The sequence below is a fragment of the Limulus polyphemus genome, unplaced genomic scaffold (genome assembly GCF_000517525.1).
Source record: "Limulus polyphemus unplaced genomic scaffold, Limulus_polyphemus-2.1.2 Scaffold20, whole genome shotgun sequence".
Classification (NCBI taxonomy): Eukaryota; Metazoa; Arthropoda; class Merostomata; order Xiphosura; family Limulidae; genus Limulus; species Limulus polyphemus.
This window is the reverse complement of record NW_013665630.1, coordinates 743,327-757,878: the sequence shown is the minus strand read 5'-3', so window position 1 is coordinate 757,878 and position 14,552 is coordinate 743,327. Positions and strand designations below refer to the sequence as shown.

General features: G+C 31.6%; 2 protein-coding genes across 6 annotated transcripts in view; one reads left to right on the top strand and one right to left on the bottom strand.

The window, feature by feature from the left end:
* The window catches only part of LOC106457993 (bifunctional heparan sulfate N-deacetylase/N-sulfotransferase-like), a 90,013-nt gene extending 78,115 nt beyond the window's left edge, over positions 1-11,898 (top strand). For all 5 annotated transcript variants that reach the window (XM_022384300.1, XM_013917444.2, XM_022384294.1 and 2 more), the window contains 2 exons: positions 3,380-3,489; positions 6,248-11,898. In XM_022384300.1, the coding sequence (XP_022240008.1) occupies positions 3,380-3,489; positions 6,248-6,461 (324 nt within the window). In that variant the 3' untranslated portion in view covers positions 6,462-11,898. The remainder of the gene's footprint in view (positions 1-3,379; positions 3,490-6,247) is intronic.
* A 1,265-nt stretch (positions 11,899-13,163) lies between these two features.
* LOC106457983 (glutamine--fructose-6-phosphate aminotransferase [isomerizing] 2-like) overlaps positions 13,164-14,552 on the bottom strand; it is a 67,552-nt gene continuing 66,163 nt past the window's right edge. The window contains exon 19 of the mRNA XM_022384285.1: positions 13,164-13,455. Coding sequence (XP_022239993.1) covers positions 13,411-13,455 — 45 coding nt within the window. The 3' untranslated portion in view covers positions 13,164-13,410. The remainder of the gene's footprint in view (positions 13,456-14,552) is intronic.

Below are 14,552 nucleotides of genomic sequence, written 5' to 3'. Positions count from 1 at the left end.
TATAAACTACTACAACGGGTAACCGGACAACGAGACACCTAATAAGTTTATAGAGGTGTTCAATATGGGTACAAATACGTGTCTATATAAACTACTACAACGGGTAACCGGACAACGAGACACCTAATAAGTTTATAGAGGTGTTCAATATGGGTACAAATACGTGTCTATATAAACTACTACAACGGATAACCGGACAACAAGACACCTAATAAGTTTATAGAGGTGTTCAAACTTTTAAAACTTCGCAACATACTTATAATGGAGTAGATTAAACTGGTAATGTAGTAGGCTTAGATATATACAGTTCATACAATGGAGTAAAGGACAGGTTTCAATTCATGTGGTCAGTTTTCTAACCATTTACGTTCATGATAGCATGAAAATTAAACCATTTCCTCTTTAATGACGTCATTTATGACCAGATAAATGAGATCCCCGCTGGTCCAACGATAACCAATAGTTTTATATGTTATCCTATAATGAAGTAAATTAAACTGGTATGTATTAGGCCTAGATATATACAGGTATTTCGTATGCTTGTACACAGCGTGGTCACAAGTAAATAGACACCACCTTTTCAGAAAAAAATGCAAATTTTCAGTCATATTCACATGAATTGGTATATTTATAATTTAATTAATATCTAGTAGATCTTCCTTTCGCTTCGTGGAGTTCGTTGATTCTTTAGAGCATTGTGAGAATCATCTCGTCAATTTTAGATCGTGGGATTTTCACCCACTCTTACTTCAAAACTTGGAGTAGATCGCTCTTCGAAGTTTTTTTTTTGTTGTTGTTGTTTCTTGACTTGCCGGTCGAGTATGGCCCAGAGGTTTTCGATGGGGTTCATGTCAGGAGATTGGCTCGGCCAGGGCAACTTCTGGATACAATTTTCTTCCTGCCACTTTTGGATGTTTCTAGAAGTGTGACACGGTGCTTCATCTTCCTGGAACAAAGTTGTGTTCTTGTCCACGAAACCCCGAGGAATAAAGTGGCAAGAGTCCTTCCTCCAATATTTCGACATATTTTGCAAAATTTATGTTGCCAATGCACTCCACTAAGCTCGATCTCCCACCAACCCAAACAGCTCCCCAAACCATCACGCTGAAACCACCATGCTTCACAGTTGGCTGCAATCTGTTGAGCCAAAACTCTTGGTGAGGTATTCTCCAGACCCATATCCTTCCACTGTCCGAAAATTGAGCGAATCTTGATTCGTCTGAGAATAATACAGTCTTCCAAATGTCCAGAGGCTTGGTCATCATATCACTTGCCCACTTCTTTCGTCTGACTATGTTGGCAGGTCTTAATAAGGGCTTCCGTCTAGCTGCTCTGCAGCGATAACCCAATCTGTGGAGAATCCGTTGATCAGATTTCGGGCTCATCCCACCAACTTTGGCCACTTCTGCTGTCGTTAATCTGGGATCCATTTCGATGCTCCTCTTGACAGTTCTTTTTGTCCTGTCGAAAGAGGGATTCCCAAATTCTGCGAAATTTGCCGCTGACTTATTCCACCATCTGCTTGACCAACTCTCCTTCCTCTAACAAAATCTGACAATTCGAGAGAACCTTGAGTTCTAGGCATGTTGTAGCACAAGATAATTAGCATGCGGACCATTTTCATTTATATAGTGCTTTGTGAACACAAATTAGTTAGCATAAATCAGTTAAATGACGAAAAATTAGGTGGTCTATTTACTTGTGACCACTCAGTGTAGATGAAAAAGATGTTTCTTAACATCTGAGTTCTTTAGGTCACAGATATATATGTGTGTGGCTCCTAATGAAAAGTATACATCTTGTAGTCATCCTTCATCGGGTTAAAAAAATGTTTATAATCTGAGTTCTTTAAGTCACAGATTTGTTTGTGGCTCCTAATGAAATGTATACATCTTGCAATCAGCTTTCAACGTGTTAAAAATATATTTCTTACTCTCTGACTTTAAATCACAGATATTAATGTGTGTGGCTTCTAACAAAATGTATATGCCTTTTCAGCATTATACATCAGGTTAATATTATATGAGTTTTAATTTCTTAACTTTAAAAGATATATTTATATAAATTCTCAGTTTTCACTTTTATGTATCATGTAATAAATCTTTTGCTCTGATTTACCCATTTTAGAATTTTTTTCCATTTAAGTTTCTGAGCACTTGCAGACCTATATGAGCTAAAATTAAAATTTATAGCATCTATTCTTAATGTTATAATGAATTATATTCCATAAACTGAAACTTGCCTATCATACTCATCCTAAAACAGGCTGAATAATTTTCTCTGCCATTTGCTGTTGGATTATTTACAACCAGTAGAAAAAGATTTTAATTTAGTGCTTTCTTTATGATGTTAGACCATTATTACAGTCAGTTTTGAGTTATTCTGCATCAATTTTTTAGTTTGCTATCACCCAGATTGCCTCAACCAAGTAAAAATAATATTTTATGCACATATAGTATAGTCAGAAAGCCAGCTAAATTATAATAATTTTAGGACTTTTTTTTTGTGTGTTAATATTTTGTGTTCTATGTTATATATATATTCAAAATAGATAAAAATTATATACAAAATTTCTTGTTTTTAACTATATTTTTTACTTATTGTTATAAAAGTAACTAAAATGCAACAAAATTTTCATGTTAGATAAGAAAAATTAAATGAAAGAAACTGAATAAAAAAATCGCACAGGCACATCTCAGAATATTGCATGTTGTAATTTGTGCTGGTTACTAGATGCTGTGTTTACGCAAAGCTTCCTCACAGTGATAATTCAGTTTGGAGCTAATCTTAAGTGGCAGGAAAGCAATAAATCTTAATGACCAGGAGATTTGAATTGTACGAGGTTTGAATTTAAGAATAAATAGTGTGTAGTTATCTGTAACAATGTGCAATCGTTCTAGAAAGAAAAAGTGTAATTTAGATGTATTTCATATCTTTTTCTTTTTTTTGTGGTGGTTACATGGTCGGTCAAATTGACCAAACCAGTGTTAAGTCAGAGAAAATAACAGATAAAATATGGTGTTCTATTGTAAACAAAATTGGTATTCATTTGGGAAGTTCTAAAAGTTATGCAAATAAAATTTGGAAACTATAAAGTGAAAAAAAAAGTATTTTTGATTTTAGCATGAAATTCACCTTGCCCTCAGACTAGTCAGACTAACTCCATAAATTCACAGACAAATGCTTAATTAAAAAGTTTGTTTTTTTTGTGTACAAACATCTAATGTTTACTAAAAGTTTATAAACTTTCATAAAGATACACACACTACATCAAAAGTTATAGTTTATATATTTGCATGGTTACGTGGTGGTTGCAAGGTGACCAAACCTGTACAGAGAGGGTTAAATAATATTCATACATTAAACTTTTCATTGGTAGTTGATGATCATTGATGGTGAAGAACTGAAAGCTGATCCTGTAGCAGTTATGAACAAATTTCAACAATTTCTAAAGATTACTCCATTTGTTGACTTTACAAATCACCTGAGGTATGTTAGAATGATATTATTAACTATGTATTTCTTTCATATGTTTAGTATTGCTGAAAATGGTATTATCTTGACACTCTTGTGTGTGTTCTCTCAGTACAGTTGTATTCTATTTTGATTGAAATGTAGAATGTATTAATCTATGGATGACATGAAAGGAAGTGTGACAGGCTATGTAATATGTAAAATTAAAAAATACAGGGACATTCACAAGTACTGTGTATTGCTACAGTTCACTGCTCTGTTTGTACTTCTGTATGAAACTTGACTTTTGAATAACCCTGTATATTTTGAATAAAAACACTAAATTATTTATCAAGCAAATATACCTGAAACAGAAAGTAGCCTACAACTTTTTGTAACATATTGACTTTAAAATTATCATTGACTTTTCTTACTTTGAAGAGTGTTAAAATGCCTAATGTGGTGAAGCGTGAAAATCTTTTAACCATCATTGCAACTGCAGAAATGGAGAGTTAATTGCACTTTATAAGAACTAGTTAAATTTGCTAATGCAATGCCATATAGCTGTAAATGTGAACCATGATACCATGGGTGGCATGTTTTGCATCTGTAAATTTGAAAATGCAATGCTACTATGGATAGCCATATAATGGATGGTTGTATATAGTTCTTATTGGAAAAGGATATTCATATAATGGGATAGTGAAATAATGTAAAGCCAAAGAGAACAATACTTCAAGTTTTCAGTGTTCATCATGAGAGTAGAAAAACAAATGCATTGGAGTGAGACCACATTCAAGCGGATTCAATGCAATGCCCTCATCTGAAAAGTGAAGGCTACCTCTATGAAAGAAAACCCTTCAGTTTAAGAAACCATTGAATTGAAGCTAGGCATATCTCCCTATTCTGCTAATGAGATTTTTAATTGACAAAGGAAGATTTTCAAGCGAAAGGTTCATATCTCAAAACCAATATTTGATTTCATGAGCAAAAATTGGTGAAGAAACTGCAATCACCTTCACATCCTCTGCTACAGTTCCACTGGAACTTTTTGCTCTTTGTCAGTTGGAATGTGGTCTTGGAAACCTACTACCATATACATAAACTTGTTACAATAGAGATTGCAGTGTTTGGCAGTAGTATGTGATGATGACCATCAGATTAAGTACAATTGACAATAAAGAAAGTAATTTCATTGGCAGAATATGACTCAGATCTTTGTTCTTAGAAATAGTGATTAACTCTCAATATAAGAGATTAATTTCTGGTTATAAACCACTTTGGGAACATTTAGCTTGCTAAGAATAGTGTTGTTAGAAGTAGCCTTATGTGAAGTTTTGTTTCATTGTAGAGTGTAAAACATGTAAACACACAGTTTATAACTAACCTTATTTCAGATTCATGAGCTTGTGTTGTGCAAGGTTTCATTTTTCAGAAATTGGTAGAATAATACTAAATCCATAAATGTATTTTTGAGGTATATTTCTTAAGATACAGGTCATGTGGCAATGTGAGGTGAAACTTATGACCACACAACATAGATGTATGTATAAGCATTATTCACCTTATTTATCATTACACAAAAAAATTTATTTTCCCATCCTTTCAATTTCACTAAATGGGAATTTAGAGGTGTGTGTGTGTATATATGATCAACTCCCATGATCAACAAACAATCGACAGGAACAGCACGCATGCTGCTACTTCTTGGCGCGAAACCCCCAAGCCACAATACAACACTTCACCAATTAACGCCTCCCACGAGCTAGATACCACCACCTGCTTACCCATACCTATAAATATCCATCAACAGTAATCACAATTCACACAACATTCAGCCTTGATAATGGATGCAGAATGCATTCGAAACGCGTTGGCCAACTCATCACTAGCTACAACTTTTATCCGTTGTTCTAACAACATTAAGACGGCTTATCGACTTCTTGAGAAGAATTCGAAGAAGAAAGTAAACCTACAGACATCGGTCTTGTTTAACAAAATCTGCACATATATATATATATATATGTGTTTGTGTAAATTTCCATCATATCCAGATTTTTCTTTAGATGTTGTTGGCACTTTAGGAGGCTTCTGGTCAAATGGTTGAGTGGTTTTGTAAGATTTTTGACAACTTTCATCCTAATATTCAGTTTCTTAGTGAAAATGAAAGGATGGGAAAATTAATTTTTAATGTCATAATATATAAGGTGGATAATGCTTTCAAAACAAAAAAAGTGTTTAATGATTTATTTTTACTGTAACAAAATTAAAACTTCACCTATTCAGATAAGTAGGGGTTATAGAATTGAATGATAGGGTGCAGAAGTTTTTTGGATGCAACATTTTAAACACACAAAGCATCAAAATTAAGAATAAAATTATGATTTTTGAAATTAACTTGGTTTATTGAAAAATAAAGAAAGCAATTTTAATAAAACAATAGAAAGTATTAGTGAACAACATGAAAGACAATGTGATGTGAACTATAATGCGACCACTTAGTGTATATATAAACATGTTGTATGATTGTCAGTTACACCTTGATGATGTCATGTGATCTGTAGCAGAATCCTGCTTTTAGCTGGTATATGTTCTAAGAAAAATTCTAAATCCAACATATACGTCAAACATTTGACAAGCGTGAAGAAATGTGCTGAATTTTTAATTGTGACTTTCGTGCAAAGAGCATATACTGTATCTTGACATTATGCTTATTTATATTTAACTTGATTACACTGAACTACCTTTTGTTGATGTTCACATCCTAAAATGAGTATTAATGGTTTTCCTCCAGGTACGATCCCCAGAAGGGTTTTTACTGTCAGGTTACACAACAGAATTCTACAAAATGTCTTGGTCGAAACAAGGGGAGACACTATCCACCAATTGACCTGTTAGCACAGAAGTTTTTGAAAATTTTCTACTTGTCTTCTAACATTGCCTTGTCTAAACTTCTGACCCGTCTGAGACTTCCTATTCCACAGTGGCTTGAAGATGATCTGTCATGATGTTAGATATTAAGTGGTTTTCAAAAAATACATCAAAGCCTTCTTGAAATAGACACTTCAGTATTAAATATAAGTTTGAAGGTAGAAGGAAGATTGCTTATATATATAGGTAGTGTGTGCTGCCAACATCTTTTATCTTAGTACTAGTCTTTCAGTGGAGAGTGGCTGTGACCACAATATACCTATAAACACATGGACATCTGCTCCTTCTGTTATTTGGTTAAGTTTTATCAGAATGAAATATAACCCACACTTAGAATAATACAGAGACGAGAAAAGGGAGAACCCTACTTTCAGTGTCGGTATTTGGCTTGCATTGTTCTTCTAAATGTTTTATACTTTCAAGGAGTTGGAGATCTGCTAACATCTTCAAAGACAAGCTAAATCGTACCTAAGTTACAGGAAGAGGATTTGAGTTTTTAAATATATTTATTTGACTGAAAGTTTTACAGAAAATAAGACTGGAGTTGCTTGAGAAAGGTAACTCTATATTATCTTTGGGAAAATGTTTTAGTATTTCTCTCCCATCCTATATTTCTGGTATTTACCGAGACTTCCAGGGGCTGAAAAGGCTTCACTATATTCTTAGAAAGCATACGTTAATGAAAAAACAAGCTATTGTATATAGTATACACATGTATAATGTATAACAGAACAAAAAAATGGATTGCTGGTAGTTCATAGACTTAAAAGGTATAGTGAACTGAGAAGAATGGTCAAAAGGAACACGTGTGGGTGTACACTTTGTTGTAAAAGTATATACTGTAGAAATAAAAACACCAATCTCATTCATCATATAGGGTAGATTACTGGAAGATGAGTATGTTTTGTGGTAAGTCTATTATAACAGCACATCACCTTTATGTGATAAGATTGGTGGATGGGAAGTGATGGATGAAGAGGTTGTAGTAATTACATACAGACTTCATCAGAAAGAATATTTATATGAATAATAATGCTCAAATATTAACATATAACTAGTTCTGGTTGTAGAGTTTCAATTGTATTAATAACAGCAGACTTATGTAAGTACTGTTTCTGTAAGGTAATTGTTAAGTTGTAATTGAAACATACCAGTCAGATGTAAGTACTGTTTCTGTAAGGTAATTGTTAAGTTGCAATTGAAACATACCAGTCAGATGTAAGTACTGTTTCTGTAAGGTAATTGTTAAGTTGCAATTGAAACATACCAGTCAGATGTAAGTACTGTTTCTGTAAGGTAATTGTTAAGTTGTAATTGAAACATACCAGTCAGATGTAAGTACTGTTTCTGTAAGGTAATTGTTAAGTTGCAATTGAAACATACCAGTCAGATGTAAGTACTGTTTCTGTAAGGTAATTGTTAAGTTGTAATTGAAACATACCAGTCATATGTAAGTCACTTTTATGAATTATCAATACTTGCATCCAATATGGTTAATAGTAAAATCACCAAAACCGACTTCTGTTGTTATTTCACTGATATTCATTGTCATCATGTTAGTTATTATTAATGTATGTGTTATTATTATAGCAAAAACACAATAAAAGCTTAATAACACTTTTATCATATCCACTTGTTTGAAAGCATTAGGGTTATTATTTTTTTTAACGTAAATTATACATAACGATATTGTGGTGGTTTTAATGTGTTTATTACACCAGTCAGCTGACATCATTTTAATATGTCTTATCTAATCAGATTTATTTAAAAAAAAAGAACTTTAGACCATTTTTGACATTTTGTTTGTTCTTGCATTTATAAGCAAATTTGTAACTGTAAGAATAAAACAAGAAACATAGTATACATTCACACAGTCATAACTGTATCCAAGGTTTGTGTCAAGGTAATAGAAAATGTTTTGTAGCATGGTGATTTGTTGAGAGCAATAGAAATTTTTAAATATATTTTCAGATATGTAAACAGAATAGTTGAATAACATTTATCATTTTTTCCTGACTATTTTTTATCCTAACTTTATTTTGCGCAATGAAATTAGTGGTACCACAGTAGTGTTAAAATGTTTAAACAATAACTACAAGATAAAAAAAACAATAACTTCCTTGGAAGCATTGGACATAATAAATAAGGAAGTTTTATAATTTAAATAATAGTTTTTTTTTGTTTTGTTTTTTTTAAGTAATAAGCACTTGTAAGTTTAATAATATTATAGCCTAACCTGAAAACTTAGAAATGAAAGAGTTAAAGTTTTGGTTGGGACCAGGAACGTACTGTGATTTAGGATCAGTCTTGGAAAATGTAAGAGTCTTAATTTTTCATCATATTGTTTTCCTTTTTAATCTTGCATAAAATCATAGACTCTGAGAGGTAGGGGGTTATATAAATGTAATATAAACATTGTGTGACATTGTTTTTTGCCCTAACAAACAAACACTGAGAAAATTGGTTTGAAGAAGGAAAAAAATATCAGTAAATATTTTTGTCATATTTTTTTATACCATCCCAATTTTTAAAAACAGCAGCTACATTACAGTAATTTTGAAGTAGTTTACCAACAAAATGTATGTTAGGTTATGCAGTAATGTAGCTTGTGTAACAAAACATGCATGTTTTTAAGCATGCAGTATTTTCAAATAGTGTTGATGATTATTAAACAATTGCTGTAATCTGGGTTTTTATTTCTTAGCTTAGTTGGTAATATTAATTATTATTGTGTTGATTCTATTTTATACTTGACATTTATAATTCCATACATCAGACACACGAGATGTCTTCATAGTTGCTACTGTCCTAGAACATAATTAATTTTTAATTTATATAGTTCATTTTAAAATGTCTTATTTTATTGTTGTTGTTTTTTTCAACAACATAAAATGGTACATACATTACTGTAAGGTATTATTTTTTTTAATGCAAATAGTGTAAGACATTCCAGTTACAAAAACTAAAACAGTCACTGCCACAAGCTAAATACAGTAGTTTCAATGTAGGGAAACTATACAAAGGATTTAGTATCTGGGAGAATGCTCTTACAGCAATAAGTAATAGCAAGGTTCACTGGATTTATCAAGATGTAATAACTGAATTAAGTAACCTTCCTTGTGTACTTTCCCCATTTTAAAAGATTTATTTCTTAAACATATATATTAATGAATCATTGGGAGTTGTATTGCCCAATAAGTTCAAAGGAATTGATATGTATTGCCATAAGACATCACGACAGCTTGTGAGAACTAGTTATGGTAGTAACTTCACCAGTGTATTTCATTTAGATATAATAGATAGATCACTGCTGACAAGAAAAATGTGCTGAGCCAAACATATGAAGTTACCACATTAGGGTAAAAGTAACTTTTAACTATGTTATTGTTTGTTGTTTTTTTTTTAAATGGATTGCCCAGTATCTTAAATATCCTATACCTGTGGTTCTTTGAAAAAATTGAACAAATATTACATTGTTTTAACATTCAATATGATCAGCTGTGTTCTTATAGATCTTCAAATAGTTACACAACAATGTTAGTATTGTGCACTACAGAAAGCAAGATGTGTGTGTGTGTGTTTTTATAATCTCTTAAGAATTAATTCTATGGAAAATGTGTTTATTATGTTCAAGGCATATTGGAAAGCAAGTTGTACATTGTAGGAGAATAACATGTGAAGCAGGGTATGTGCAAGTTTTCAATAAGATGTTATGGGAAAACCTGTACGTGTTATTTAAGTAATTTTATAGAAACTAACTGAAGTTTGTTCTTGTACATTATAGTTGTTGCTGAGCATATAAAGAAATTTGTGTATAAAAATTATTAAGAAATAATTCCTGTGTTGCTGCTTTCTGTGAAAGCTAGAAAGGTTATTGATAGTGTCATGAAATGTTTTGAGTAAGTTATATCTGCTCATAGGTGTAGCTAGAGTTGAATAGGAACGTTAATACACACTAGAGACAAATGTCATTTATTTTACAATAGAGACTGGTAGTTTACATTTCAGGGACTTAGTAATTGTTAGATTGTCTGAAAGAACTGGTAACTGAGGTCACTGCTAGTTTATATGGTCATTGATAACTTGGTCAACATTTAAGACAGACTAATAGCCTGCATGTATTCAAGGTCTGTGAAGCTGTTATTGTAGATTTCAGGTTCCTACCAATATTTTGAAGAACGAACAGATTATCTTCTTAGAATCATGCAGGTAACTTAGGGTTAATAAAATCTGTAATTATATAAAACTGGCTTTGCTTTTTCTCTTTCCTTGTTTCATATAGCAATAGTAAAATTTGTATTTTCATTCAGAATATCTGGGATTACTTGTACGTTTAAATTTGTCTTAAACAGCATCGGATATAGTTTCCTTTCCCAAGTTACGAGTCTTGAGGTAATTAAACCTATAATCTATGTATACAGAGCAATTCTGAAACACCAGAAAGTTTACATTATGCATCCTGGCAGCTGGTTAATATGGTGTCTCTAGGCATTATTGGTACTGTTCATGTTTTATGTTTTTCGTTTAAATTAATTAGCAAAACAGAGAGAGAAGTTCAACATCTATTTCAAGAGTCTTTTTAATAGGAATTAATCTTATGTATAGATAGAGGAGTTGAAGCCTTTCTTTGCACCACCGTTACTCTTGTCAATGGTAAAAATATTCATGAAAAAAGATTAATTTTTAATGGTTTCAGTTTTGTGTTAGGCTGTTTTGTTACAATTATTCATATACTTAGTGTTTTGGATTATTAGTGATGAGTAAAAGACTTTGTCTAATTATACAGATGTAGTTTGAAAGGTCCTCGCAGATTTAATATACTTGTATTTTGTGCACTTTTAAAGTATGATTATATGGTTTATAATGGAAGTTGTGAACTACATTAGATCCATGTAAAGAACAAAGTACTAAACTGTGCTTAGTTTTACTAAACATTATCCAAATTTGCTTATTACTATTTCATGTGGAAATTTTAAATGTTGCAAGCCAAAAGTATTATAAATAATAAATATATTTTTGGGTATAAATGTTTTAAGCCAAGATAATTACTGCTTAATTTTGGAAAAAATATTTGACTTACAGGTACGAGAACAAAAGATGTGGATTAAAAAGGTGCATGTGTTTTTGTTTATGTGATACCATTCCATATAGATGAATTAAAAATACAGCTAATACATTTGTTTGCATTAATATTAATCTTGTCATATTTAAAGCACTAATTTTACATGTGTTTGTACTAGAAGAAATGGAAGAAAACTGAAGCCTTTCTGAAAACCTCAAATAAGAATAATGTACTGTACCATATATATTGTGTAATTGTTATTTTAGCTGGCTCTGGTACGTAGAACTGATTCAGGAATTATAAAGACTGCAGGAGTTGGTAAGAAGCTAAGAAATTGCATTATGTTAAATATGTACATGTAAACAAGTGAAATGAATGAATTCAAATGTCATTTTGTTATTAGATGAGACATGTACGATATGGAAAAAAACAATAAAAAAGTGTGTGACAGATTTGAGATACTTTATTATAAGGGTTGTATGGTGCACATTACATATGAGTATTCACGAATCATTAGCTTACATTACAGAATTGTTTGACAGTAATTTGAGCAATAGCTGTGTTCAGAGGAAAACAGAGTTTCACAATAAAAAGGATAACGACACTTAAGATAAACAACATTATATTATAACACAAGGGGACACAGATAAACGTTTCAGAATTCAACAGATTCCATCTTCAGTATCTAAAGCAATTATTTTGTTTATCTGTGTCCCCTTGTGTTATAAATAATGTTTATGTTAAGTATCATTATCCTCTTTCTAATTATACTTGCATAGTGGATCTAAATTCATCTTTGGAAATTATCCAAGCTCTTTTATTTATTCTCTAAATATTTAGCCTGATTGAGTTTTATATCTACATTTACTTTATCAATGAATTTGCATTCTGCTTTCCACATACCTCACCCTTTACTTTAATTACTCTAGTATTATATTTCTTTCAATCCTGACCTATTCTGTTATTTCCAAATACTTTTTTATTCTTCAATCTAATCATTTCTTTTAATACTGGTGGTTTGAATTCCATTTCAGCAGTGGAAGTGTTATAATAGTCAATCCCACTAATTGTTGGTACATAGTAACCGAAGAGTTGAGAGTAGGTGGTGTTGAATAGCTAGTGTACCCTTTGTAAATTAGGGATGATTAGTGCAGATACCTCTCGAGTAACTCTATGCAGAAACTTCAAGTACTGTACTTATATAAAACAAAGCCCATTATGATACATGCAGGGGTATTTATTGGACATAGCTATATCACTCCTCCCTGTTAAAAATACAAAATATGTTTTACATTTTTCATCAGTTTCTGTAAAGAAGGTAGCTAATAAAAAATATATGGTTAATAACTTCCTATCACCAGTTTTATAGAAATGTATATGATTTTTATCATCAATCTAAATCACATGGAAGAAAAACTTACACCTCACAGTTAAAGAATGATCTCTTTATTTTGCAAATAAACAGCTTCAAACACTTCAAGTAAACCTGTTTAACCAAACAAACATCTATTATGTCCTTGTTACAATTTAGCACTAATGTTTTTTAGTGCTCTCCTACTGTTCATTACTTTTTTCTTAACTTGTTAAAACGAAAATTTTTCAAATTTAAGTGTTTGCTAAGAACATTCATTCTTAAAAATATACTAGGCAAAAAGGCCCATTTTTTATTATAAAAAATATATATATGTACGTATAATTCCTACAGAAAAAAAAAAGTGTAAAGAAATTTAAATCATCAATCAATCTATTTAGAATTACAAAATATGTAACAACACTTTTTTTAATCAGTGTAAAATGAAAAATATTGAACTTAAGTCATGAAACCTGTGTAAAATATGGTTGAAGGGTTTTCAGTTTTGTTTTGAATGATTCTTAGAAAACAAAAAATTTACAAAATGATACAAAAGAAAAAAGTTTCCCTTCCCATAGGTGCATATACTTTGCAAGGTTCAATGTTATATATTTTACTCAACAGTCACAGATTTTGCCAAGTTTCTAGGGCAGTCAACCTATGAAAGAAGGAAAAAGCATTTTCAATTAAGGATATGTAGATCAAGTTATACAAAAAAATAAACTTGTATAACACAATTTGGCTAATTTTTAAAGGCTATATATATATATATATTTTATTTATTTATTAGCTGGTTAGAAAAAGATTACAAAGAACAAAAACAAGTAAGATGAACCAAGCTTTTAGCTATTTTATTCCAACAGAAATAGTAAAATAAAGGGAACAATACACTTGAATAACAATAAAAGTAGCAAAACACCTACTATTAATGTCCATAGATGACACTAGTAGATAACCAGCTTAAATCTCTATATACCCTCCGATATAACTAGTGACAAGTTACAATTCATACTTGGACAAAGCAAGCAGCAGTAGCTTTAAATGTCAATCTAGGAAATATACTATACTCAAACTGAAAATAAAGAATCCTGATGTTCAGCAAACTAAGATATGCTACTTAAAATATACTATTATAATAACATATAAAAAGGTTTAACAAAATTATATCATTCCTTCCCAAATCTTAGGAGATCACAGAATTATTAAATACAAGTTACTGGGAAATGGCAGGAGGAGCTTAAGCTTTTACATGCAAAGGATACATCAGCTAACAATGACTTTAAGGAAGTTAGAAAGAGTACTGTTAGGGCTAAAAGTGGTGAATTCGGTTATAATGACCTATTCTGTTGAGCAACAAATTTCAGCCCTTGGCTTCTGCAGATGGGTAACCATTGGAGGGAAGAAAAAACAAAAGGGTCAGAGAAGGATGTGGATGATAAGGAGGTTAAAGTTATAGGTGATTCCTTGATAAGGCATGTGGATAGAATAGTTTGTGTGGTAAATAGGGAGAAAAGAATCAGATTATGCTAGCCAGGGGCACAGGTGGAGGATATAACTGACAGAGCAAGATATTATAACAAAGGGAGCTAGCAGAGATGCAGTTTTTGTAGTGTGTGTAGGGGCTAATGATGTAGGGAAAGGTAGGTCAGTGGAGCTAATTAGTAAGTATAAGGGGTTGATAAAGGCTCTTAAAGAAAGTAGCCATAACTTAATTTTGTCAGGGATACTGCCCAGAATTAACTGTGGGGATGAAGT